The 27,732-nt window shown below is 39.4% G+C and overlaps 1 protein-coding gene across 1 annotated transcript in view; it reads right to left on the bottom strand.

Moving 5' to 3' along the window:
* The window catches only part of AFG2A (AFG2 AAA ATPase homolog A), a gene marked incomplete at both ends in the record, with an annotated part of 162,315 nt that overhangs the window by 77,399 nt on the left and 57,184 nt on the right, over positions 1-27,732 (bottom strand). Inside the window, one exon of the mRNA XM_081999155.1 lies at positions 22,049-22,175. Coding sequence (XP_081855281.1) covers positions 22,049-22,175 — 127 coding nt within the window. The remainder of the gene's footprint in view (positions 1-22,048; positions 22,176-27,732) is intronic.

Below are 27,732 nucleotides of genomic sequence, written 5' to 3'. Positions count from 1 at the left end.
TATTCTGTACGTGCACCAGCCACTCGAAAGCCCTACCACAGATACGCAGCCTGTGGACTATACTACTACTTGCAAGGCAGCAGAGAAATTTTTTAAGACTTGGCTTCTTTTTCTGGCCCCTAAGGAGGAATGTGGTTCAGTGGTTACCAGCATCACAACCAAACACAGACTTCTCTGAACGTCTGGGTGACTAAATGGATGCCATTTAAGAGCTCTGGTACAGTTACAATTAGACCTCCGCTTCTCCACAAGTATCTAATATGACCACAAGCAATATCTCAATCATGTCATTTGCAAACAGGGTGAGTGCTCCTTGCTTGCCTTCTGTCTGCGACACCGTGCCACCACAACCATGAACTGCAGAGAATTAACATTCACTCAAGAGACTAATAGGAGTGCTTTTTTTGGATGTGTTTACCCTTGTCTTTACCACAAAGGACAGTGGGGGGCTTCTGAATTCTAACCTCCTTCCTCTCCCCAAGCCCAAAGTCTAGCTTTGTGCTTCGCGAACAGAAGACAACTGGAAGACGAGACTGGAGCTAACACACAGAAAGCAGTATCTTATCCAGACTACCCAAAACACAGAGAAGATGTTTACAAAATTTTGTGATAAGCTGATTAAATTTGCTGAGCAAATATATTTTCCATGGCCAAATCTAGGTGAATCCTCCCAGGGAAAAAAATTCTCCTGTTTGGATCATCACCAATGCTCCAAAGATGAAGAGCCTGGAGTTTTTCAAAGACTTGATTTAATCTTGATAAATTATCCCCACTCCCCTTTTTTTTTAATTCTCAGAATTAGCTACAACAGTGCCCTGAAAACTTAAAGAAACAGGTCATCCCAAAACAAAGAGCAAGCCCAGAATACTTCAGTTAGAGTGGTTAATGTCAGACATTATTTCCTTAGTGGTACCTATAGGTTTTGATACCACAGCAGTCAAAGAATGAGAAATTGAGGCTTTGGGGTTTCTTCCCTGTTTTACATACTTACACATACACACAAGTGGGGTTTTCGAGTTCTTTGTCCTTTTTTTTTTTTTTTTTTGGGTTTGGTTCACATCGTTCAGAGAAAAGGTACAGCTACATCAGCAAAAAATCTCCTCCTGTCAGAGGATGTTGCTGCTCCGCCAGAGCCTTCTGCCAGCTGAGCTAGAGATACACAGCTCTTGGGGACACCAGCACCGTCACAACTGCACAAACCTTGTGAGCAGACCAGACACGAGCAGCATTTCAGGAAGGAGAAAGGCAAATCGAAATTAGTGCACAGGGGAGATTTATTGCCAAGTTACTCAAATTTCTGTGAATTCAAGTTTGTCTGTGATTTGCGTTACCTTGCACACAAGTGCAACGGTTGAATTTCTTTTCAGTTCAGGGCCTGCACATACAACATCGCTACTGCTAGTCTTTTGCCAGCTGACATTTCTCTAGGAAGCATATCTTGTATGGAGATTAAAGAAAAAGCAGGAAACAAGGGTATCTGAAAAGGAAATTCCCCACATTTTTTTTTCCCCCTCAGACTATAAAACAGGACGAAGATGATTTCAGGATTAAATGCACGGTATCTTTGGGGTGTCATTTACAGACCAGATGAAGACTGAAGTGAAACTGAGAGCACAAAAACAGGAGACTCTTTTTCACAGGATTTTCACAGAGATTTTAACTGGCAAATACGTAAAGCTACAGCTAGCAGCTTAAATTTGAAGGAGAAAAAAAATATCCTCCTTGCAAATGCGTAGAAAAAGTAAACCAATAGCCTAGAACCCAACTGCATCTATGCAATGGAACACAAAAAGCCATTTCACATGTCCTAGAGAGCAGTTGTGTATGTACATCATATGGTAAAAACTAATTAACAGGTAAAGAAAACAGAGCCAGTGATATGGCCCTGTCTAAACACTGTCATGTCAAACAGCAATATTCCTTCTCTAGTAACCTTTACACAACCTATTCTCTGTCTTTCATATCCCATGCTTCTCTTCCTTTGCTTTCTCCTGCCACCAACATTTGGATATGCCCTACTGTCTCTCTGCCTCGCCTGCACGATGCAATGCTCCTGCAGCTGTTAAGTGCAGTACTTAAAAACACAGCCGTAATGGCAACACCATCTTCGCACTGAAAGAAAAGAAAACAATATCTATTTTCTTCCAATCGCTCTTTCCCCTTGACTTGCCTTCTTGGTTCCTGGCATCTTTTCCCACTGACACACGACAGGGACTACTTCTTAGAGCATCTGTTTACATGGGCTGTTTAGATAGGATACTCACTGCTGCCACATGACTGCATGGAGAATACCAGGCAGCCACTGCATGCTGGCAAAAACCCTACCTGTGCTCCCTCAGCAAAAAGCTGAAGGAGAGTAGGAAGGGAAGGGTACGGAGGGTATCACTTGCTATCAGGGCAAGCAGCATCTGCAGTAACTGCGGGCAATTTAAAATGAGATAAGGTGTAACCTTTCTGTGTTACACAACTATTGGTCAGAAGTTCATGCTAGAGAGACAGACACAAGCCCTTTCCAAGCAGCCATTACGAGCACGGTTTTCCAGCAGCCTTGCATCTATTTTGCCCTTCTTCAAAGGAGAAAAATTGCAGGGATTATGCCCAGAGTGCGTAAGTAAGACTCCCGAGTCTTACTTTCACAAACCAGAACAGGTCTGTGAAGATCCTTAGGAACTTCTTCTTCATTCATGACACAAAAGCTGCACTGCATTTCTCTGGTAATCCAGGGTGGCAGAATTCAACTAAACGCATTTTCCAGAGGAAAAAAAGAAATCTTTCAGTCTTTACCATTTACACAGACTGGGCCATCCTGGATGAGGCAAAACAGCCTTTATCCACCATCGCGGAAGACAGTCTTACCAGTCTTTACAGATCATCATACATTTTTGCTGAGGAGATCTAGCGTGTTCAGAGAATCAGAGAAAATCAGGTCCTTCAGCAGGCTCTTTCAAAGAAGTGGGTGTTTTTCACCTGTTCGCAGCACACTGCTACAGCTCAAAGGGTTGGAGGAGGAGAGAGCGGGGCACAGAACCGGAGGAGACAGTGGGACCACAGCAGCTGAAGGTGCTAGATCCTTGTCTCTGCTCAAGAGACCCCGTTTGCCGTTGCCAGGCATGTCACTTCGTCCCAGAGCAAGAGTCACCTTGCACAGGAAACATGAACACCACCGTGCTGCGTTGGATATAGTTTACACCCCTGTGCCTTCGGTTTGGGCAAGGTGCAAAGCAGATTGCAAGCATGGCCCAAATTCACCAGCAGGCGTGTGGTCTAGCTTTGATCCCCCGAGCTATTCTGAAGGAGAGGAGGTTCCCTCACTGCGTTTTCCTCAATACCACAGCAATTGTACACCACTAATGCCCGTGTAAGTTCAGATGGTGCAAACGGCCCATGTAAATAATACCTAGGGAGCAGATAAGGCTTAGAAAGGGTCATTTGCAAAATCGGTCTTTTAGAGGCTTCAGTAAAGATATAGATTTTGTGCATTCTAAACAAATAAATAATAAATGTAAACATTATCAGAGGACTTTCAACCCCTTAACAGGGGCTAAATATTTTCTATTAATTTCAACGTTAATGTAAAAAAAGTCCCTATTACCATTATCTCTGATCTTTTTCTCCTTGTCTAGAGACTCAAAATAAGTTTCACAAATAACCAGATGGTCAGTAAGCATTAGAAAATGGCTTTTGATAATAAAAACTAATTAGTTCTGACCTGATCTCCATTGCGTATTATCAGCTTTGGCCATCGTAAGAACTTTGCAGTTCCACAACCACTACAGACAAAACTTGGACACAAAGTCTGGTGAGAACCCTTACCCCCTGGGCTCCCCCAGTCCCCTTTTTTGCAAGAAATTTTAAATGGGACTAGTAGATATACAAGGAAATTAGTACTTGCATTAATAGCTTAAGCTTATTCTGCAATTTTCACTTCCTTTTAACACAGATACATTCTGCAGATTCGCTTATTCCATATGACGGTATTTCAGGCTTACTGGCAAACCACTACAGTAGCAGAGAAAATTCCTTGCTGAAACTACAATTTTCCCTTCATGGTTTATTAGAGTCAATTCAAGCCAGAATAACAAAAAGTAAAGAAACAAAGCAAATGCATAGCTGTCATTTAAAACATATATTCTTAAAAGGCTTTAGGAGTATCATTTACGAAACACAAAGAGATTTCCTTCTTTAGCAGTGTTCCAACACATTACTCTTTCGTGCTTACTCAAAGACATGAATATACTTGCCTAAAATGTCAGTGAGGTATTTATATAAAGGCAACTCTTCAGAAACCTATTATTGTGAATACAAAACAGGAAGTACAGTAATACCAGCACTATATGTTAAATAATGCTTAGTATAAACTGTGATCTTCAATTAATAAGCAGTGTTAACCCCTTTAGGGAAAAGGGAGATGCGAAGTGTGAACCGAAAATACTGACTCATGATAAAAAACTTCGAGTAGTTTTCCCACAAGCTTTTTTGTTTCGTTGGCTTGTTTTGGTTTTGTTTTTTTCCCTCCTAATAGCAGACAGAACACAACAGAGGACAGAATTTTCAATATAAATGAGAAAAAAAAAAAGAGAAAAAGCAAGGGTTGAAGTTTGATGACATGTCATAAAGTGAAAAAAAGGAAAAACATTAAAATATAATGAAATAATAGTATAATAAATGCTTAATGATACTTCGCATTCTGCAACTCCTTTCAGTTCTCATGCTTTCACAAACTAAGCCTTGTAACAACTATGTCATACAGAAGGTGCATCTTTAGGAAACTACGCCATCAACTATTCAAATACATCTGTACTAGTGCACAAGTGTCACAAATAATTTAGAACAGGATGTAAATAAAAGTACCATAAAGTATTGAATATTCTTCAGCCACTTAGCCGGTATTCTACATAACAGCACAATTAAAGCAAAAGTTAAAAATTAACAAAAAAAAATATTTTTTGTAAGCATTAACCACTATGAATTAGAGAAACATATGTTTTTTTAATAAAAAACCCAAACTGATTAATAAAAGCACATCACCCCATAGTGAGACACACACTCCAGGCATAAAAGTACATTCTTTCCTCACAGATGTTAAATAAGAAAATACTTTTCAATGAACAGATTTCTAGAATACAAGTGGGACAACCTAATCACCAGTTTGTTCTTTTCAAAACATCCACAGCTGCAGTAGAAAAGAAAAAGTGCAAGAGCTTCCCAAGTGCAAAGACCTGAAACAAAAACCACATGTAAATTCCAGATGGGCAGAAATCAAAGCTCCTCTTTTCTAAGGTCTGACAAACCTATATCTATTTACAAATGCGTAAGAACATCTCTTCTGACACAACTTAGTCGTTCGGTCTCTCTCTCCACTTTCTCCTACAAGCACAGTATTTTTAAATCTTCGTGCAAGCTAACAGATTGAACTTTGGTTTGACTGCCATCTGCTGATCCCATGTTTTGGGAACCTAAAGAGTCATTTAAAAACATGTGCACAAAGCTTTCAAAGTGTTCAGTGTTTTTTCTTCCAGTTCTTGGTAACAAAGAACTGAGAGAATTAGTGGTAATAGGCATTTATGTTGAAAGAAATCAAATCAGAACAAATGTCCTGGTATTTAGCATCCTGTAGCTAATATTTAGATAAACAAACACAGAAATGTAATAATTTTGTATGCATGAATAAGATGACAATTGAAACAAAAGCACGTGATACACAGGACCAATGTGATAGTAAGAAACAGAGAATCTGGTACAACAGCTACTCCTTAAAGGAAAGAGAAACATAGTTGAAGCAACTATTAAAAAAACAAGGAAAATATAAAACAGTAATAGAGTACCTTTATACTCCTCTGCAAGGGAGAACATCACAGCAATCCATTCTGTCACAAAAGTATTTGTTATTATGTAAAGTCTTTGTTTCATTGTATCCCAGTGAACCCCCCCCAAACGCACACAAATCTAACCAAATTCACTTGCAGGATCCTCACGTTTTGCTGTTTTCTTTCCTTCAAGACACCATATACTTCATGAAGGGTTGAATGGGTTGCTGATGCTGAAATGATGGGATCAAGATGTGAATACAATCAAACCTAACAACTTCTTTGGAAGTGACCATAACTGTGGATGAGGACGGGACTAAGTGATTTGTTCTGTTCCATATAGGAACAGCTGCCCTGGTAAAAACAGCTTCAGCTTGTGTAAGTGTCTACACTAGGTGACTGAGCAGCCTGTGCATGTGCAGAAGTTATCATCTCAGGACACCAGGACCATCTGGCCGAGAAAATACCTGGTTTATTTTCACTCTCTCCTTCATCTTTAATGAGGTGTGAAAGCTCTCACATCCCACTTTCCTTCTTCTCAATTTGTTCCTTCAGCAAAGCTGTAATTGTTTCATTCTTTTATTAGATGAGAAAAGTGGAAAAAACCAAGTGATTATATTTATCCAAGCAGACAATGTTAAAACCCAAAGGGTTCAGAACTGCCAAAGCAACGACTGTTCCAGTCCAGGTTGTATCCATGGTATATTTCTGCCTAATCAGACACTAACTTTTGTGACCCTTTTCTAGTTCCCAAACTTCCAATTCTGCAAACGTTCAAATACATGCTTAGCTTTAAAGTAAAGCTTATGCATAAATGATCCCAGTGTTGGAAACAAATGCAATCTTTGGCTTATGGGAAAAGAAAACAGTTATAAAGGCTTGAGCGTGGACTGAAGGAGTTCCAGCAAACCTACCCAAGTTCCAGGTTAAGATCTTTTGTATCAGTATTTTTATGGGAATAAGATCCACATGAATAAAAAGAAAACCCACGGAAATCTTACCACAAAAAAACAAACACACACAAAAAAAAAACCCCAACAAAAACAGGCTGCCATTTGAATAATGAGTTTGGATTTTTCTACGAGCCCAGAACTTCAGGTGGCACGCCAGGTACACAAATTCTGGCGATTCTGAATGAAACCGCAACTTTTATTCTCTTAGAACACTACTAATTAAAATCATTTATTTTAAAATATATGCAATGTCTCAGAAGGTTAATGGTTCCAATTCATATTTTTCCTCTTCCAAGAACTTACATTATTTGTGTTCTGTCACAGCACTGCTGGCAAATCACATCAAAATACGCCTTTGTTGTGGAAATGTGTCTGTTTAAGCAGTTTCTTTATTTGTGATGTGGCATCTTCTGTGAAACATACTCTATTTTCACACACAAAACAAAGACAGAACAGCTTCCTATTCTCTACAAAACCTGTAAATGATCTTGTACAAATCCTGCAAACAATCTAGGACTTGGCTTCTTTCCTTTTCTTGCTCTGTCCACTAGAAATAAAAGTAACCCAAAAATAAAAGTAATCCAAAAAGAGGAAGCACAAGACTTCCCCTCAGTCATAATTCTGAAATCTCTTTAGTCGCAGTGGGGTTGCACAGTCATAGAAGAGGGAAGAATTTTGCCCTCCGTGAATGTTAATCAGCAATTTTCCTGAGAAGCAGTGACAGAACAACACCTAACACCTCAATTACAACGCCTACAGCAATTACAACTATTTTACTTTGTTTCCATCACTATTAAAAGCACTCTTGTTCAGGATGCATAAAGGATAGAGAGGTCTTCAAAAAGAAGGTGTCATTCTTCTATAGGCACTACACTAGCCATAATTGCAGCGAGAAGCACAACCTGTTTCCACTTCACACCAATTCTTTGCACTCTTCCATCCCTTGACATCTCCACTTTTTCTGGAGAGCAGGCAGACAGTTGAAGCAATATAATAAAATACCTCGCTGTTGGTGTGGCAAGTCTACATTCTGATAGCAAAATGCACACAAGCAAGACAAAAAACCCACTAGTTATTTTCCAAACAGCAAAAGTGCATTATTTAGCACAAGCCAGTACTGCTGAGTCTAGTTAAGAGATACCTTTCACTTAAGAAATGAACTGTTTATCTTGATGTCTGTTGCACAGAAACAAACCAATATTTAAGGGTAATATCCTTGGTAGCCAGCATTTCTGGGTGAAGAACTAGGTTTGCACTCTAGCTCCCCTGGGAAACACATTGTTTCTAAGTACAGGCAGGGAAGCTCAGAGGAGCACAAGACAGGAATCTATGGGGAAATCTAGGATGAAGCCAGGTGCATTTCCTCACACCTACTCAAATGGCATCATTAGTGCACAAAGACAACAGAGAAGCTCAGATATCAGATCAAAATAGTACTTAAGCACTAAAACAGGTATTTAAAGACTTTAACACGCTTCAGTATTAAACGCATGAAAGAATGGCGTTCCAATTTTATAAAAAATTTTTTTTGTAAGTCAGCACAGAGTACTTACGTTCTTTCATAAAATGGCTATTTATTTTAGTTTTATAAGTGCAGTAACATGTTCCAAGGTGTGTGTTTGCCAGTTGCACACACCTCATATGTTGACTGATGAACACACACACCCTGGCGTGTGTTCTTGCTTACATATCTCACGTGCCGCCCTGTTAGGTAATGGAATAAGACTTGCCTTGCAAACTGGCTACTGCTGCCTCTTCTCGCTTGGTGACTTCTGCAGAAAACATTCACTGCTAAGAAAAACAACCTCTGAAACAGAGGTAAGCTATTTGCAATCTTAAGTACACTCTCTCAGTCTGCAAGACCCGGCTCTGTGATAACCTCCATTTTCTGTATCACCATCAGGCATGTGATTTCCCCCAGACTGGGCTGGCATTCAGCTTTTTATTATATGCATTGCTGCCTGCTGTAAAGGCACGGTCCTCCTTACAGATTGCTTTGTCCACACCAGCTAGTTAGTCTCAATGACTGCCTGCTTCACTGTTTTCCTCTTTATTAAAAGATGGGCACGCTGATGCTCTCCACACAATGACAAGGTACACTGTGGTATGGAGACGGCCTTGTTGTAGAATGATTTTTCTCTTTAATTTTTTTTTTTTAAATTTTGTTTCTCCTTGCTTTCTGACTAGTGTACAATAGCTTTAACAGAAAGGCATGCTTTGTACAGAATAGATTTCTCAGCCTGCTGGAAGACAATCTGTGATTATTTTTTTTTTTTCTTCTCCTTCCCCCCCGCCCCCACCCTTATTCACAGGACTTAATTCCACAGAGATATCGACACCAGGACCTGCAGCTCACCTATCATGGTCATTTCTGACACGACATAGCAAAACCAGTGTCATGCTTATTGTTCTTCTCCCTTTCCTTTTCAGAACCAATGTACAATAGTGCAAAGGAATCCAAATTCTCTTAAACTCATTATATTGTGTGATGCTTTAGCTCTCATACCTCTCTTTTCAATAAAAGTCCAACTGTGCTTGTCAGGATCTGTCTATAGATAACAGCATGTACTGGCAGGGTATAGGCCTTTCCTATGTTACCTCTCTATTGTGACACAATATAGACCCCTTCATCTCATCTATTTTTCCTGTAAAAAATTTGCATCTCCTTTATGAGGTCTAATACCAAAGAAATGATGTAATACAGGAGCCTAATTTCTGATGGCTTAGTTATGCAAAGCAACAAGATTGAAGACTAAAGTACTGTCCAAGACGCTCAGGAGACTTAGCAATTGGATAATATTCAATGTAAGTAAACACAAAGCAACGAACATGGGAAATTCAATCTTTCCTTCATATAGAAATGGATGGGCTGTGAGATGAATCATTACCACTTCTACTTTTAATAGACAGTGATGAAAACTTCAGTTCAGTTCTTGGCAGCAGTCAAAAAATCAAAGCAAGTGTTAAAAATTCAGAACCGCTACTAAAAAAGACCAAAACAGAAAACGTCACTATGCACCCATACAAACCCATGTTGCACCCACACCTTAGATACTGTATGCAGTCGTGGTCCCTTTCTCTCAAAAACGATATAATAGATCTAGAAAAGGTTCAGAGAAGGGCAGCAAGGATGATCAAAGGCATAAAACAGTTTCTGTTTAAGGAACAGTTGGCTCTCCCTTTCATTCTGCATAGGACCACCTTGTTCACCTATTCCAGTTATTCAGAAATCTGTAATTTCTTTTTTAAGGAATAGATAATAAGAAATAAAAAGAAAAGATTACATAGCTTCACAGCAAGGTAAAAGGGTGTGCACCAGGGAAAGGTAAAGTTTCAGGTTTGCACAACAGTTGTTTTAAGAACCATCTGCTTTACCAGAAACACGAGCAGAGAGACGTATGGAGTGGGGGCACAAAGGCATGATTTGGCATGAAAAGCACCATTCTTGTTTATTTCCTGAGAGAATGTGAAAAATCATTATCAGCTCTGATCAGAAACAGGTTAAAATGCCCACAAAGTTGTTTTGTTTTTTGACTTGTCCATGAAATACAAATGAGAAAGCCACAGCGATGTTTCACTTCATCCTCTTCCGTCTGTGAAGTGATGGCTACTTAATCTGCCTTCCCTTCTCTTAGCAGTGTTTTACAAGGTACTTTTTACAAGGTACTACTGCAGGTGAGGTGACACAGCAGCGTATTCATACACAGGCCATAATGCCTAAGCCAGCAATGGCTGCAGCCCTCTGAATAAATATCCCGGTGTTTCAACCGGTTTATTTACCTTTGTTTATTTACCTTCATAGTCCATTAGTTCTGTGTCTTCACCCGAGAAAAAGTCTAGTGGCATTGATACAAGTTCTGACATCCTTTTCTATCATCCTGCCAACTCAGTTCCCAAATGCAGTTTCCAAAGCAAAACTCCCTGTACAGGAAATAACAATGTGGATGGCCGGGGAGGGGTGGGGCGGAGAAGAAATACAGGGGCATATAGGGATGGAAACAATTTGTTATAGAGAGTCCTAGCTATTGAAGTGAGGTTGCAGGGAAAAGATATATTGGCAGTAGCAGAGTAACTTGCATGTCCATAATTAATTTCATAACTGATGTTTCTGTCGTCTAAAATCTATTTTCATAACAGACTTTTTAAAATATTGGAATTATAACTTTGAGTGAGGCTATTAATGGAAGACACATCCTATGTGAAGTAGTGGCTAGTAAAATCCAAGTAGTTAATTTTTAGGTTTGAGAGAGATGAATAATACAAAGCAAGAATAGTCAGTATCATGTGATCACCAAAACAAAAGGACATTTCCCAAATATCACCTTTTTCAGCACCTGACAGGGAGCAGTAACTCAAGAAGATGCTGCAGGCAACAATCAGAATATTATTATAAAGTGTGTACAAAGCACTATTAAGAGAGGGCTTTTTCAAAACCTTTTCTGTACATCTGGTATATGCTTCTCTGTAGCACAAAGCTTAATTTGCCATGGAGGGAATACACATTGAAAACAAAGGAAGAAGTAACTACACCCTGTTTAATTAAACTCTTCAACTAAGTAAGAACATGTAACAGACATAACCCCCAAAAGGAGCAGTCACTTCAGATTTCCAGGACTGCCGAGTCCTACCAGCCATTGCTTGGCACCACTCAATCAAAGCACTCATTTGACTTTCAGACCCTTCTCTCTCAATCAGCTTCAAATACCTTGTAATCTACATGTTCTTCTAGGTTATCCCAAAAATCTAGCCAACTGTTGTGATTCTGAGCCAACTCTTACAGTTGTATATACATCAAATCACACAGAGCTTCAAACAAGCTTTTGTTATTAAATTACTTTGGCATATGCAACCCTGAGGTACTCCAGTGACCTAAATAGTCATCCACCAAGTTTCCACTGTTCATAAGAGATGTTAATGTCTCGTTTGGACATGAACAGAGCCCTAGCTTTGCACTCCTGCATGTATGCATAACAAGCCTTCCACATTCCTTATGAAAATGATATGAATCAATGACCCCCCGCACAGTACTGCCTTCATTTAGCTTGGTATTAAGAATTTTTTTTTTTTTAATAACTAAGATATTATAGAAAGAACCTGTTTTTCCTGGACAAACCTATTATCTTTCATTGTTCTATGTACTGCACATGAATGATATTTCTGCTTATCCCTAAGCAGTACATATGCCCCATGTGTGAGACATCCGGCCTTCACCACTGATGGAGCAAATAAAATGTAAAGCTGGATCTCCTTCAACACAAAAAAAAGTAAAATAAAATCAACTAGTGGAAATTCTGACAATGATGTCCTATTTTTCCTTCTCCCCATAGATATTTCACAAACAAAAAAACAGTCCTAATCAACTGAATGGACTAATGGTAGCATCTAATATCAATAAAGAACCCTAAGCAAAAGATTACTAATATCCTTACCGAGAAACAAGCGTGTATCAGCTAATCCCTAAATTCAACAGCTGTTTAGAATCCTTTACTAACGTGGAAAGCTTGATAGTATTCCAACTTGCTCATTATAAAGCTCTGAGGTCCAGAGGCTTTCTGGACCTAAAACTGAAAAAGTCACCCCTTTAAAGGGTACCACCAAACAAGGAAAGCGTACACCAGCCACCTCACCCTCCCAAGCTGCACTCCATTATGATAGGTACAGAACCGGTGATACGTACAATCCTGGGCTTTCTATTACCCCATGACTTCCATTTTTACTGAAACAGCTTCAACCCTATTAGGGGAGAGATAAATATCAACACTTAATATAGAAGTCACTCAACATTTTACCCTATAAAATCATGCATTTAGTAACTTATGCTGTTCTGAGCTTTGACTTTCCTGCCCTTTCCAAGCTGGCTGGCTGCCTTCAACTGACTTGTTTTATAACGTTCCAGTCAAAATATTTCATCTGTTGCATGAGAAGGAGACCAGAAAAAATGTCACTTTATGTACAACTTTTTAAAAAATTAATAAAAATTAAATTATTTCACCCTAGCCTTTGGAGGGAGGTCTTCAGACCTGACCACATTAGAAGGACTTGAGACATCTCAATGTGAAAAAGCTTTGTTGAGGTTTCTTGAGATTTTGCAAATACATTTTCCAAGTTTTGACCACTCAGATCCTACCAAGGGTCAAGGAGTCTGCAGGCCACACGGGATCCAGACTCCCAAAATGACAGCAGGAAAATGACCTCTCCTCTTATTGGAGTCATTTGAACCTAGTCAAGCAGGAGGAGAAGAAAAAGGAGATCAGAACTGGCTCCACAAGAAAGAAAAGCCTGATATGTGGAGTGAACACATTGAAAACCAGTAATCCAGATACTGGGGCAAAACTGATACTCATTAAGAAAGGACTCTGAACATGGAAGCCTAGGAGTGAAAAGAGGATTGGGGGATTCTGGCTGGACAGGAAAGCATCCAATGAGAAGCAGAAGCACAGGGAAAAAAAGTTGGCATCAATTGAGCAAAAAGACTAGAAGCAAGAATCATACTGAGATTAGATGAATAGTTTGCTGAAGTCCATGAAGTCAGTACATGTAGGAAATACAGACCAAGAGGATACTGCATAAAGAGAGAACAGGCAAATCGAAGAGAGAAGCACCAAGGAAAGAATATTAGGAACAAGTTATGCTTATAGAAAGTTGGAAGAAATGCTACCACTGAAAAAGTAATTTATCTATCCGTTCTTATGTTGTCAGAAAAATATCCTGGATAACAGGGAAAAGTCCCATTCTTGCATAGTAGACCCCACAATGAACAGCAAAGAAGTTTAATATTGTTGTCAATTTACCACCCGTTTCAAGCAAACAAGTCTTCTACGGCAGATCTAGCGGGTCCTGTACTACTGATAAGCACAAAGATCTCAATATGACACCACAGATGGAATCTGAATACTCCCCCCAGAAACTAGTAATTGTTCTTCCGATTAAGTCAAAGCCCTCAAAAGTAAGGAAATGAGTAGTAAGGTAATTAGAGGCGATCATAATGACTTGTAAAAATAATTTACTAAATTAATGTAATTTAATTAATCATGCACAATGAATACCACTTTATTTACATTAATTAAAGATTGCATTATGCACATGCACAAAGAAGAATGAATTAAGACTGTACACGCAATCTTACCTATGGCAGTTCTTAACCCATGGGTGCTCAACAAACAACATTCTCTATAATGCTATTTTAATATACTACACACAAAAAACTACATATATACTGTGCATTGCGCATCCACAAAGAGGAAAGCTGGGCAGAAGACCAACTGCAAAGCAAGCCCTAAATGTGTCTGTGGCTACAGCCCAAGTACCATAATTGCCGCGGTTCCTCTAGCTTCTGTAGCTCACAGTACTACACTAACATTCTTTTCAGTCTCGCTCCCATAAATATTTAAAAACCAAGACTTTTTGGAATGTCTCTTCCTTAACTGTTATCACTACCCTAATGAAGCTTATTCAATACAATAAGACTCATGCCATCCAACACGCTGTGAAAATACGCCTTGCTGCGCTTTGCTTATCTGCCATAAAGCCCAGTATCCCCAATTACAAGCCACCAAGGCCCTGACAGCTCCTGAGGACGCTCCCATGGGATCCGAGCCAAGCCACACATCTCTGGAGAGCTACTCAGCTGTACCCCTCCCCTGCACAACCCAAACACTGACACAAAGTGGCCAGAGTGAATTGCAAGAATTTATAAGGAAGAGGTTATCATCACATAGACTGTTCTCAAGTAACTCAAGTAGGAAGTGAAAACCCATACCTTTGTAAGTACAGACACAAGTGTTAGCAGCTAAAACTTGCTGTACAGGTAGAGGGAACAGTCATAAAATTAGTGTTACTTCTCCAGATAAAGTTGCTTGCTTTGGTCACTAAACCCGCATTGAAGAATAGAGTTGACCTAACCCAATTCTTAGGAATTTAAACCCAATTTACATGTGCTGCTCAAATGCATCTCACTTTCAGAGGCATCATTCATTTTAACCCCATATGTTCCCATGTTATCTTGCAAATACAGTGTCATTTCCATGTCACTGTTAAAAAAAAACCAAAAAACAAAAAATCCCATCCGATATCACTATTACAGACTCATTGAACTGAGGGGTGGCATTTACACAACAAACATGAATCTGACACCCTTTCAAGCTTTCCACTTCATTGATAATCTGGAGGCTTTCTAACACCCTGTGTTTCTCATCTAGACTTTGTGAGTCTAGGAGGTATGAATAAGAACAAATTTTGGCCCTCAGCCTTTACTTTCCCATCTTTGTACTTTTCCAAAAGAAATAAATATGTTTTGATACCTTCAAGTAAGTTTTCTGGCATGAGTTGCAGAGAAGTTTATGAAAGTATCAGAGATGCTAAAATACATGGCTGAGTAGATGCAAGGAATGCTTTCCGTTATAAAGAATAAGAGCAGGTATACTTACTTTTCTGTTCTATTTGAAGTAAAACTATTATATTTTTACATACATTGTTTGGGTGTATGTTTTCACAGACAAAATAAAGCCAACTTATCCTGGCCCTATAGTATATCTGTTAAAGGAAAAAATATGCAGCTCAGCAAGTTTTTCCTCCAACCCTTCTTTTCAGGCAAGTAATAAATCTTGAGTGAAAAAGTCACTGTGCTCTTCAGCTGTCACCACTAAGATTTTGTTTTTTAAAACCGTAGCAGCCTTAAGGCTGATTTACTACTCAGCCCTCCACACTCTGACAATCGAATAGTTGGAAACAAAAATCACTTTTGCACACCTGGAAATATTTTATTTGCTGTGCTCATGAGAAAACAAAGTTTTCATCAGTAAGGAAGGAGGCGGGGGAAGGGAGAGAGGAGAGAGATTCAGGTGAATCTTAAAACCTAGTTCTTGACTTGAAGAGAAACTTCATACCTATGTACATGAACACAGAGCCTACCTCTGCATTCAGAGTAGTCAGGCTCTTTAGAGACTATGGGTTCACTATGCAGTCCAGCCTCAAATCATCAACTTTGAAGTCTTGGCCAGTAACCAGCAGTGCTCATCAACTGTGTCTATTTAGTCATTTCAGTTTGGCATGTAAAAAGAATGTGTGACAACTTTTAAGTAACTTCATTCACTCTTTTGCTCTTCTTTTTTTTAAATAAGCTTAGTAAGCTCTTAATCACCCTAAAATGCAAACATCTAATATTAATAAAAGCAAAATTAGACCTCTGAGAAACAGCTACTTTTCAGAGCACCTCTTTGCCCTAGTCAGAGTTGCAAGTTTAAAAAGGTTAAGGGTAAAAACCCAAACACATACCAGAGAAAACCAACTGATGGAAAATGTGATGGTGCCAAGATTGTGAGACTATTTTAGAATATCAGATCCTCTTTTCAATGGCATGTAGTTTGATATCATTTTTCCCTAAAGCTTCATTTTCTGAAAATTTATTATATGCTCCAGAACAATCTTGTCTTCAAAAGAAATCCCACATCTTCTGTTATTTCGAATAACCATACTTGCACCTGGGGAAAATGATGTAAGCACTCTAGGTGCTGGCTGACTGAAAACGAGACCCACAAAATCTCACTCTCTATTTTTAATCCCAGGGCTTTACAAGAATATGAGGAGTGCCCTTTGACAAACAGAGAAGCAATTCAGCATTTAAAATTAAAAAAAAAAAAAATTAATGGTTCAGCAGTGTGGAGAGACATGGCGATTACATTTACATACTTTGATTCCTACTCTGAAATACTTTCCTACCTGTTCTAGTCTTGCAATGCCTACAAAGCCTGACTACAAATACCGATTTCAGTAATCCGGTATCAGGCAGGGAAAACAGGTTACTTCATCTCCGGTAACCTAGCAGTGCCAAATTAAGTATGTAAAAATATTTTACTCTAGCTAGTGTTTACTTAGTACTAATTTATTCAACTATTCTGCCAAGCAGTAAGTTTCCCAGCACCATCTCCTTCTAAAAAGCACCCAGTTTTGTGCCCATCTTCAAAATTTGGATGAAATCTGCACAGAATTAATACTGAGAAATGTCAGCCAGAGACATATCCCCCTTCCTCTCCTCATATTGTATCACTGCAAGGCCAAGGGACACATGACTGCTCATCCTTGAGCCAAATCCAATGCAGAGCAGAATGAAAAGCTAGATATTTACATTTCCCCATCCAGAGTCCTAAAGCAGTGTAGCAGAGGTGGGACCTTCTTCCAGGCACAGCTTGATTAAGGGGTTTCGCACCCGAGTACTAGGGCCAGGGGGAAAAAAAGAAAAAAAAAAAATATCAAAGTTCACCTTCACAATTCCATGTACAACTCTATCTGTGTTCATGTACCTAAAGCAGCAGGCAGTGGTTGGATGGTTTGTTGAGAAGACTGAGCCAGACACTTCTCAGAGGTACAGAGCAGGCACAAGTTAAAGCAAGCTAGGCTGCTAGACATAAGGAAAGAAATCTTCCCAGTGAAGGTGGTCAAACAGCCCAGCAGGTGCCCAGAGGCTGTGAAGTGTTCATCCTTGGAAAACTCAAAACTCTCCTGGAGCAGCCTTGAGCAACCTCACCTAACACTGAAGTTGACCCTGCTCAAGCAGGAGGCCAGACCAGAAGACTCCCAGGGGCCCCTTCCAACCTAGACTGCTTTACAACCTTTGATCAAACAGGGGGGTGGAGGGGTGTCACACAGGGAAACGTAGCACATGACTGATGGATTATGTGGCTTGTAACTCTACAGTCCTACACTGTATTTGGGAAAACCGAAATCCTACGGAGTCCAGGTTGTAATATAGGAAGAACCTTTAGTAAGGTATCTCTGACCAAAATGGAAATCACAAATAAGCAAATATGTAAATAAGAAAATATATTACATGGTAGTGAGTTAAGTTTATGCTAAATATGCTTGTAGCATCATCAGCACATAAACATTTCTAGACAATAATGAATAAATATGCAAGATTCTTTCCTATTCCTTTTAACTTGTAAAACTGCAAACCTAAATATTTGAATTTCTTCCATAAGCCTTCAGAAAGACAGAACTTTGATGTTTTTAAAGAGGAAAGATTATTTACTTTTGCTGCAGGCAAGAAATTATAATTTCTTCACTGATTCTGCCAAATGGCTCTATCATGCATTTTTTATTTTCATCAAAACAAGCCACTTTAAATTAAGGTTGTCCCATAACTACACAGTAATCAACATTTTGAGGGTCAGATCAACTTGATGAACCTCTGTTTGACTTCTCTGCCCAACACACTCCTCCAAATCCAAGTGAACCACAGGGGAAGGGAGTTTTATTCCCTTTCTTCATGCTTAGCAGTTGCCAGGAAGAATATAGGCCGCTGTTTTATTTTGTTCACATAAGCAGAACACAGAACTCGGTAGTATCCACTTAGTTCTTAAACTAAATCAGCTGAATTCAAACCCAGTGCTTAATACAGCAACTTAATAAACCAACAGAGCTTATCTAAGGAACAGCAAAACTTACAGGTGAAGGAAGAGAGGGTGGAAGAGGAAGGAAGTGAGGAGGAAGCCTAGGGAGCAGGAAATTTCTAAAAAGCAAAATAAATATACAAAAGGAGGCAGCAAAATCCTCTGGACTGGCACAATATACAGAACACATGTTCTTATACCAGCATGCAAGATGCTTCAAGCCCTCCAGTACTAGCAAAGCATTTGTGAAGATTCAGCTCTTCAGTATTCAATGTACCAGGATAGTTTCTGGTTTAAACTACGCTGAAGTCCATGAATGTGGGGACAAAATCCAGACCATCATCAATCTAGAGACAATGGGCAACGTTGACAGCACAGCATCTCATTAATCTTCATTTGTCTTCCACATCCTGTCATTCTTATGCAAATAGCATGTTTGAGGATACATCTTTTCTGCAGCCCATGATAAGGACAACTGAAGCTCTCAGGAGCACCAGGATGTCATCCTAATACCATAGGCCATCACTTCACTCAGAGCCTCGTGTTTTACATCACAGCTAATGTGTTTGACATTCAAATTTGACCTAGCAGGAGGTAAAACTAGCTGATGCTGCAGCAACATGCATCTTGCTTCCTGTGCTAAAACATTCACCAAGGTCCCTGGGGATCTGACAGTCTCTCTTCCTTCTCTGTACCCCTGCTAATGGAGATTGAAACAGTGCTTAAAGAGGAAAAAAAGATATCTGCATGAGCAGGTAATGATAGCAATTCACCCTTCTGACCCAAGAAATAAACCCAGCACTAAAAGCCTACGAAAACAGGTTCCACTAAAAAAGACAAAAAAAAAGGACACACAAATCCTGATGAGCTGGTCTAGGTTTTCTTCCATGGAAATCTGTCAGACTACACTGCAAAGCTTGTCCACGTGTATGACTGAATAGAACATTTAATTTCAAGCTAATCACATTATATACAGTGTTCAAAATATGCGAGGTTTGTGGGGATGAGTGATCTCTCGTGTTAGGCCAACTGATACATGGGAAAATACACAGAAGCTTTGAGTCATAAACAGCTCCCTAAAGTTATTGCAAAACATTTTAGGTATGAAAAAAACAACTCCTGAGTGGGTAAATCAAAAACCAAAAAGCATTGTTCTAATTATTGCTCATCAATTCTACTTACAGAATGAAGAAGAAAAGGGAAGATTTTACTATTATTACTGACTCCGAGTGTTTTGTTTCTGTATCACTTTCAAAGAATGTTCAGAACATCTTGTTCCAGAATATTTCCCTTCCAAGAGAAATCACTTTCTCTATCATACATGGCTGAACACAGTACGTGCCGTTTTTGTTTTCTTATGAAAAACAGAAACTACCCCAAAGTATTTCCAGCATCACATGAATGGGATGCAAAGTAGCTAAGTGCTACGAACATGGGACACAAAGTTGGAATAATATTTCAATACAATCATGACATCTTAGAGAAATTAACTTATTAACAGACATTTGTAACAAGTCAAAACAAGTTTACCATTAAACATAAAGTCTGACTCAAAATCTATTCACTACCTGAAAGCAACACACCGTAGTGTTTGCAGGGATGATGAAGTCTGCACTAAACTCAGGGGAATACCCTTGCATTTGATTTTTCCCACGTGCTGTTTTCAAGTTACAGAAGATTAATCATCACATATTTTCAGTTAAGAACGAGCCACATAAATGAAGATGCTGAATGGATTATTACCAGCTTTGTAAGTATATAATATAAAACTCACAAAGCGTGCATTCCTCAAACATTTCTTGGTTTGAAAAGCTAAGTCACAAAAAGTATACCAGACATCTTCCCAGCCCCTGAAAGTAGAGAACACAGACTGCCTTGTGCCTTTATACCACATGTAAAGTTCATGCATTAAAAATTACTGTACAGTCATCATACACCTATGAAAACAGGACACTCATTTACTGTAATACATAACTGAACTGATATTTCCATATAAAATATTAAATTGATTTAACAAAATGTTGCCTTTTCAGAGGGATCCCTGATCACAAAGTAAACTAAAAGCTCCTACTGAAAGGTTTCCCATTAAGTGAAGTTCACAATAAAAACACTTTCTGGTGTCAGCCTTCTTTCTTCCGGGGGTGGGGGGGGAAAGCGCAACACATGCACTGCAAATTCTACACAGACCCAGGAGAAGATGGTGGTCTAGTATAGCCTGTCCGGTATGGATGAAACACAATGTGAGCAATACGAACTCAAATGGGATTTTGTCCCTTTAAATCACAGTTTAAAATCCCCCTTCCTCCAGATTGGTGAAATTTTGCTCTGCTATCCTGCAAGTGAATGCTTTCTACAAAATTACCAGAACTTCCCCCCCGCCCCCCCGCCCCGTAATACCTTGGTAAAAGCAGTTTTCAACAGTTCTCGGTATTGCAGGGTGGCACCCTTAACACATGGCAGTACTGACAAAATATTGCCAATATTTCAGATAAATACTGTCCCAGTATGCCAATATTTCAAATAAAAACTAAAATATAAGAAAACAGCATTCATTGTGGGCCCAAGAGAAATCCAGCAAAAGGGATAATGGCAGAGAACTGAATTCCCAGGCAGTGATGGAAATAACCCAGCACAGTGTTGAACTGACTCGGAAGAAAGTTCCCTTTCTGTTCAGAGTTTTTTTTCAAATTCAGCTTAGGCTGAGCCCAGAGAATGGTTAAAGACAACTGAAATCAAGTTGACAAAAATGGAATCTTGAAAATTTCTATTTTGCACAAGCATATTTTTCACTGATGAGTTTTATGGACTTTTATCTCTTTGCTAGCTCTACTTTGCCATGGCAGGCACACAGGTAGTGTATAAGTAAGCTCAAAGTGAGCCTTCGTCAGGACACCATCAGCTGTGTGGCTCCCTTCAGTTCAAAAGGGAAGAGGCTGTGTTCTGGAGCCAAAATACAAGTGTTTTTTTTTCCCTCCAGACTTCATGTGTATATGAGCTTTACTTTAAAAGTGTGTGCTTCATATGTATTTTATGCCTGAATGCTCCAAGACAAACAGAAGAGACTACTCCAGGAACAGCTTAAAATGGGAGAATTTGTTAACAGAAAAAATATTTAAGAAACTTCTAAGAAAACCTAGAAAAGATCAGGAAAAATAAATTTCATTAACTTGTCATCAGATTCATGAATGTTGTGAAGGTGAAAAGTTGTGGACTAAAGAACCTTACCAACACTACAAAACGTGTCTTAAAGGAAATCACTTCAGGCTGATCCGTCTACTGCACTTAGCTGTGAGAAGACACAGCAGTGGTAGACAGTTTTAAAGTGGATTTTCTAGAGGGCTGCTGGGTTGGTTTTGTGTTTGGAGGTTTTCTGCAGTAAGTGTTACAACCCTCCCTTTTTTACAAACTTGCAATGTTCTTGTCACTCCAGCAGAGCTGCCGCAGGATCTAAGGAGAAATTACTCTGTTTACAGTTGGAAACCGTATTGCTGGCAGCAGGCTAATGGCACCGAGGAGATATTTAATCGAGAGGAAGTAACTAATGAAACCAACAAACTCCAGCAAACTCCTGCATAAACAAAACAGAAGCAAAAACCACAGAAGCAGTTTGACAGAAATGTTGCTGCACAAGTTCCATGAGCTTGATTTAAGGAAAATTTCTTCTAGGAAACAGACACTTAATGCTATCACAAAACATTTCGGTTTTGTTAAAAATTCTGTAGAGGGGGGAAAAAAAAGCAAGGGACATAATCCTTTCCTTTGCCTCGTCTTCGTTTTCAAACTTCTACTCTTAATCGTTACATTGATTAGACAACAGTTTGGAGAGTAAAAGAGAATGGAATTATACTAAAATGTGGTCTTCTCCAGAGAACAGGATATACAACAGTGCATCTATTTGTACCTTGTCTATCATGTCCGGTCTGTTTGTAGCTGCCAAAATTGTCACGTCCTTCAGCTGTTCTATCCCATCCATTTCTGTTAACAACTGAGCCAAGACACGGTCTGCTACATTGCCAGCACCTGAAGAGCTGATTTAAAAAAAAAAAAAAGGTCACAGCATTAGCTTTCCCTTCCTAAAAAAATGAAGAAAAAACATACAGTTCTTTTCAATTTGCAGGGATCTATTTTTTTATCTTAATTCTTTCTGAATTTTATTTCCACCTTCAATCCCTGAAACAGTACCAGTCATATGAAGTGCGTACAAGCAAATTAGAGAATTAGTCCTTCAAAAGATTTCTTGGTATCTGGTAAACTAGCTGAAGTGGTTTTCACTTACTACCCTGCTATGTAGGTTGTAAAGAATTTAACAAAATGTTGATGTCTGGAATAAACATTTTAAGATAACTGAATTCATGCAACTTCTTTACTAGTCAGACAAACTTTCATTTTTAGCACCATCCAAGTGATTGCAGTATAAAAAAATTAGGTCGTTATGTATTTTGCAGAGTTGCTCTACATTTTTATATTCTCCTCATCAAATGAGGATAAATCAAGTGTTGACCAACTGCCTCATAATACCGTTGTCCTTTAACTCAGCTGATTTTCCCTATATCAGGAAAAAAAACCCCCACACAAGACTGAGAAACACAAAACTCCAGTTCTGAAATCACAAATATGTGAAAAACCTAAACAGACAAGGCATAAATTATTCTAGGCATTTATTTTTTTTTAGCCTCAGATTAACTCTGGTAACCTTGAGGTTTACAGAGAATTTGCTCAAATTGCTTAACTATATGCAACAAAAAAAGCATTACAGAAATAAACTATTATTTTCATTAAAGCTTCTAATATTTTAAAATGAATAACCAAATGATGTACCACCTTCTTCCTAGGCAATTTTGACACATAAGTATGTGTGCACATACATATATATATATGTGCATATGCACACATGTAACAGAACGCAGAAAAAGACAACATTGCATAAATCAAATCAAGAGACCAAGCACATACGTTGCAATAAATAATACAACTCATGAATGGTTGTGTTCTTTATAACATCCTTCTAATTCTCCATAAAGAGGCTTTATTTCTATTTTTCACTCCTATTTCTTTATTTCTATTTTTTATCACTACACAAGCGATATGTATGCGTTCCTTGCAGCACCCAGCTCGACATAAATACGGGAGGGGCCAGGGCAAGCGCAGGCAGTGGCTTGTCCCGAAAGTTCCCTCTGCTGAGCAGGGGCAAGGAAGCTGAAGCAGGCTGAGGAAAGCAGCTGAGGCTTGCCAGATAGCACCAAAAACGCGCATTTTATCCTCCTTTGCCAGAAACTAGGAGCCCTGCTCCTAGTGCACACCAAAAGCCTCGCTGTTTTCGACAAAACCTTCCCTTGCGGACGGCACACATGCCCCTACATCCTCCTTCACCAACAGGACTGCTCTTCCAGGGCTATTCCCCCTTCCGCTGCACACGGGAGGGCTTCATTTCTCTACCCTTAAACAGGCCCTTTTCAATACTATTTTAAAAAGTTAATATCTCTCCAGTTCTCCCAGATGCCTCTTAAATTCATACTAAGAAGTAAAAAGAAGTCTGATACTTAAAATGAGGCTGGGTTTCTTCCTGCAACATATATTTTTCTAGCGTCACCCCAAATCTACATAGGATTAAGAAAATCTTTTAATCTCAATTTTTTTTTTAAGTCCTTTTCCAAAAGTACTCTTAAATGTTTATACATATGTACAGGCACTGACACACACAAATGCAGTACAATTGTCCTGCTGAACACTAGTTTCCAAAAAGAAATACTACATTTTAAAATATAAGCACTCTAATTATTTCCAGCAAATAGAGGATACACACATATAGTTGCATAGTTATTACACACATATATAGTTGCAGCACTGCCATTCACCACCAGCACGCCCGCAACCACAGTGCTTCCTAAATGTCCCAGAGCCAAAGCAACAGTAATGACTGCATTGCTGCTGTGGACATCTCCAAATAAATTCTCTAGCTTTCCTATTCTACAACTGGTTCTGTAATCTTCCAGTGCAGAACAGTTAACTTATCAGACCTAGTCTGGAAAATATCTTTGAGGAGCTATAATAAATGTTGGCTAACAGAACATTTAGATTGCTAAAAAAGATGAGAGAAGAGACTTGGGTTAGCTAGTCATCAGCTTTTCGGTTTGCTGCAGCCGCGTTAGAAATTCCCAAGTGATATTAGAGCATTTCTAACATACCCATGGGTCACGGTCCCATTGACTTATAGAGGGCTGAACATGATAAAACACTTCAGGTGTTGGACAAGGATAGTAAATGCTTTTCGAAGGACACAGAGCTTAAAGGAAATTAAAATCAACTTTGTAACATGAGCTAGTCTCAGTAGGGATTCAGGCCTCCCATCTTGCATAGGTTTCACATTTACTTGACTTTATACCCAATAGACTGCACACAAGAAATAGCTAAGCAAAGGAAAAAAGTAATTGTGAGACTGGGACCAAAATGTTAACATTACATGAGATGATCTGAAGCTAGAAGACTTTGGGGGAGATGCTAAATTTTTTTTTTTAAGAAACAATGAGGAAATATTTGGTTTTAAAGAGAGGTGGCTAAAACGGATATTACATCTTTCACCCATATAAAAGTTTCCCTTACAAGCTTCAGCCAGAAAAAAAAGAAGTGTTTATTCTAAAGAAAAAACCCACTGTTGCAGGGAAATGCACATTGCAAAGACTTTCATGCATAATCAGAAAATTGCAGTTGAAAGTAACTGATGGCGTAATACCACTCAAACAATGAAGGGGGACACCAGTGCAGTATTAGGGGCTTTATTATTATCTGTTAAAAGTGGACTGAAAATATTTTAAAACCACGCACACAAAAACTATCAATAATAAAAACAGTATCAAATGAAGAGATGTCTGGGACCTACGACACCAGGAATTTCCAATTTCAGTGCTTTTATTTTCATAGTTCACTAAAGTGTCATATGATGCACCATTTTTAGCACAGAGTCTACAGCAAATCAGCTTTTGGCTTAACAGGATACCCTATAAAAAAATCACAGGCAGGCACAGGTTTACAGTGAGAGATCTCTTTACCAGCTGCTCGGAGCTGCATCGGAGCCGTACCATGCGCTCCAAGAGCTGTAGCGCTGCCTAAACCGTTAATCTGAAGGGTGACACGCAAGTATGCATTTTTCCATTTTCCCATGATTTCCCAGCAAAGGTTTCAAAGTAACACAGGCAACGTTCATTAAGGCTGCCCGGACTTTTGACGCAAACGGCAGCCAGAGAAACAAATTATGATTAGCCCTCCAATCCCACGGAGGCATTGCCAAAACCAACTTCCAGCCAAGGGGGTGTCTTTGCCCCCCCCATCTGACCTCCGCACATTGATGTCATCATCACAACTGCATGGAAATAGTCCTCAAAAGGCACGTCCTGGTACAAACTAATTTCCTGTCAACACACTGCCTGCAAATCCAGGCAGTCAGAATTAAGCCCCTCACATAATCCACGCAGGGCCATGTGTGCGCGGGTGCACAGATGCAAGAGTCGTGCCCTAACCAGAAATACCTTGAACTTCACAATAAAAAACGTGTGAGCAAAGAGGCGTCTTGCTGCTCCATAAGGGCCTGAGAATTTCAAGAAATCTCTTGTGTTGCCCTAATGAAATACATCAGTCTGAAGGCTATGTGTTATTTTAATCTTTTTGCCAACCCCTCTTTCTTTAAAACACTCAATGAAGGAGTTTTAAAGGGGGGGGGGGGGGGGAAAGGTCTTTTCTTACTAGTCTATTACATTATTTAGAGGCAGATATCCTTCCCTCTATATGATGCTTCAGCTAATCCTGCAAATGTCCCACCAGTCTCAGACCAAGCAGACAAGTGCTTCTGCACAGGCACTTGACTTCACTTGACCACCACAAAAGCTTCCTGAATGGCAAAAGCCTGTCAGGTAAGACTATCAATGGATTAAAGCAGACTATTGAAGGTGACTATGGAGAACAAAATCTGTTCTTGGTATTTTACTTTAGCTAAAGGCACTGCCAATACATGTTTTGACAGAAAAAAACATGCATTCTACAGTGTACCAAAGCCTCACAATTAATCTGAGTTAATTCTGACCTTGTCTGCTGGAACTGAGAGACTGTGAGCCCCAGCTCCAAATCTAATACAGCAGGTGAGGGCTCTCCATAGCACCTTTTCTTTTTCTTACCTCCTATGGCCTTATCCAAGGACTGTTCTAACCAGCTGGATTCAGATCTCAGCAGGCACCAACATTTCCCCTTGAACATCTTAAGCCATCTCATACTTCTTCCTGGGGATATGAAAGGAACTGCAGCCTGATTCTATCATTGTTTCAAGGACTATGGTTCACCAGCTTACACAGTTCTTCAAGCCAAGGAGATTTTGCTTCCCAACATAATCAGATGTATGAAATCACCAGATTTAAATCTGTTACTCTTCTTGCTATAGGCATTCTTTTGACAGCAACCGACTCGTTTTGTACCGTTTTACTTATTTAACTTCCTTTTCTTCTCCTCCCCCCCTTATCGAACAGATGTTTTAATATTTGAAAACTAAAAGCAGTCTGAGAATGCAGTCATTACGGTTTCATTGCATGATGAAATTTAGTAAGCATCGCCACTGTGAGCTAATGCAAACATACACTTGCACCATCTGACAACCTAGAACACTTCCCAAAGCCAACAGAATGAGTGTTTTTTTCAGAACACCAGATGTCATTTTCATTGGAAAATGTATTTAAGTCTCAATGACCATTTAAATCCTGCAGAGAACCAGTGACTCTCCATCCCATCACTGACTTCAATGGCACTGAAGCCTGTCTGAAAGCCTTAGCTTCAGAATCGGGACCTTAATTTAGTTAGGCTGCTAAACTGTAGACGTGGAAATGCAGGAAATATCCACACAATAACATTTTGAGCACTCCTAAATTCACAGCAACTGTGAAGCTACAAAACCAGAAGGAAGTCTGGGAGGGCCCCTCTCCCGAAAGGCCGTATTTCTGCACAGATGACCCTACCTCAGGCAGATCTGTGAGGTCGAAGAGGCAGACCTCAGGAGAAGTATCCAGGATAAATTACTGCAGAGGGATTAATCTCCATGCAGCTGAAATCTATAATGCAGGTTTTGTGAGGAGGGAGTACAGCCCACCTTCTTTTCCAAAATGTTGTATCAGGCGAGATTTACATACAGATAAAAACTGCCTTTGTTAATTTTTTTCCCCTAACAAAAGAATTGCAATCATCACAAAAATTTACAGGTTTTAAAAATACTTGTGGATGTGATATCATCTCAAATAATTCTTTCACTGGAATCTCTGGAAATAATTTCCTATCAAAACAAATGTAAAACTCATTGACATGACAAAATGGTTGGTATCAAAAAATTAATATAGGTTGAAATAGACCTTTCTGGCAGGACTCTCCACGACTCCACAAACTACCGAGGTAAAAGGTTCCTGAAATACCAAAGCCCCCTGCCAGCACACTCCCACGCGAGAGTCCCCTCGCTCGCACAGTCTGAAGGATTTTTATTGAGTCTGACATTTCTGTCAGGGCTTTGCAGGGGTAACCTGTCAGCAAGGAGCACCTGCCAAGTCTGTCTTTTCAGTC

The sequence above is a fragment of the Phaethon aethereus genome (genome assembly GCF_964289735.1).
Source record: "Phaethon aethereus genome assembly, chromosome: 4".
NCBI classification, from domain to species: Eukaryota; Metazoa; Chordata; class Aves; order Phaethontiformes; family Phaethontidae; genus Phaethon; species Phaethon aethereus.
The sequence above is the reverse complement of the archived record's forward strand: the minus strand, read 5'-3'. Positions and strand labels throughout refer to the sequence as shown.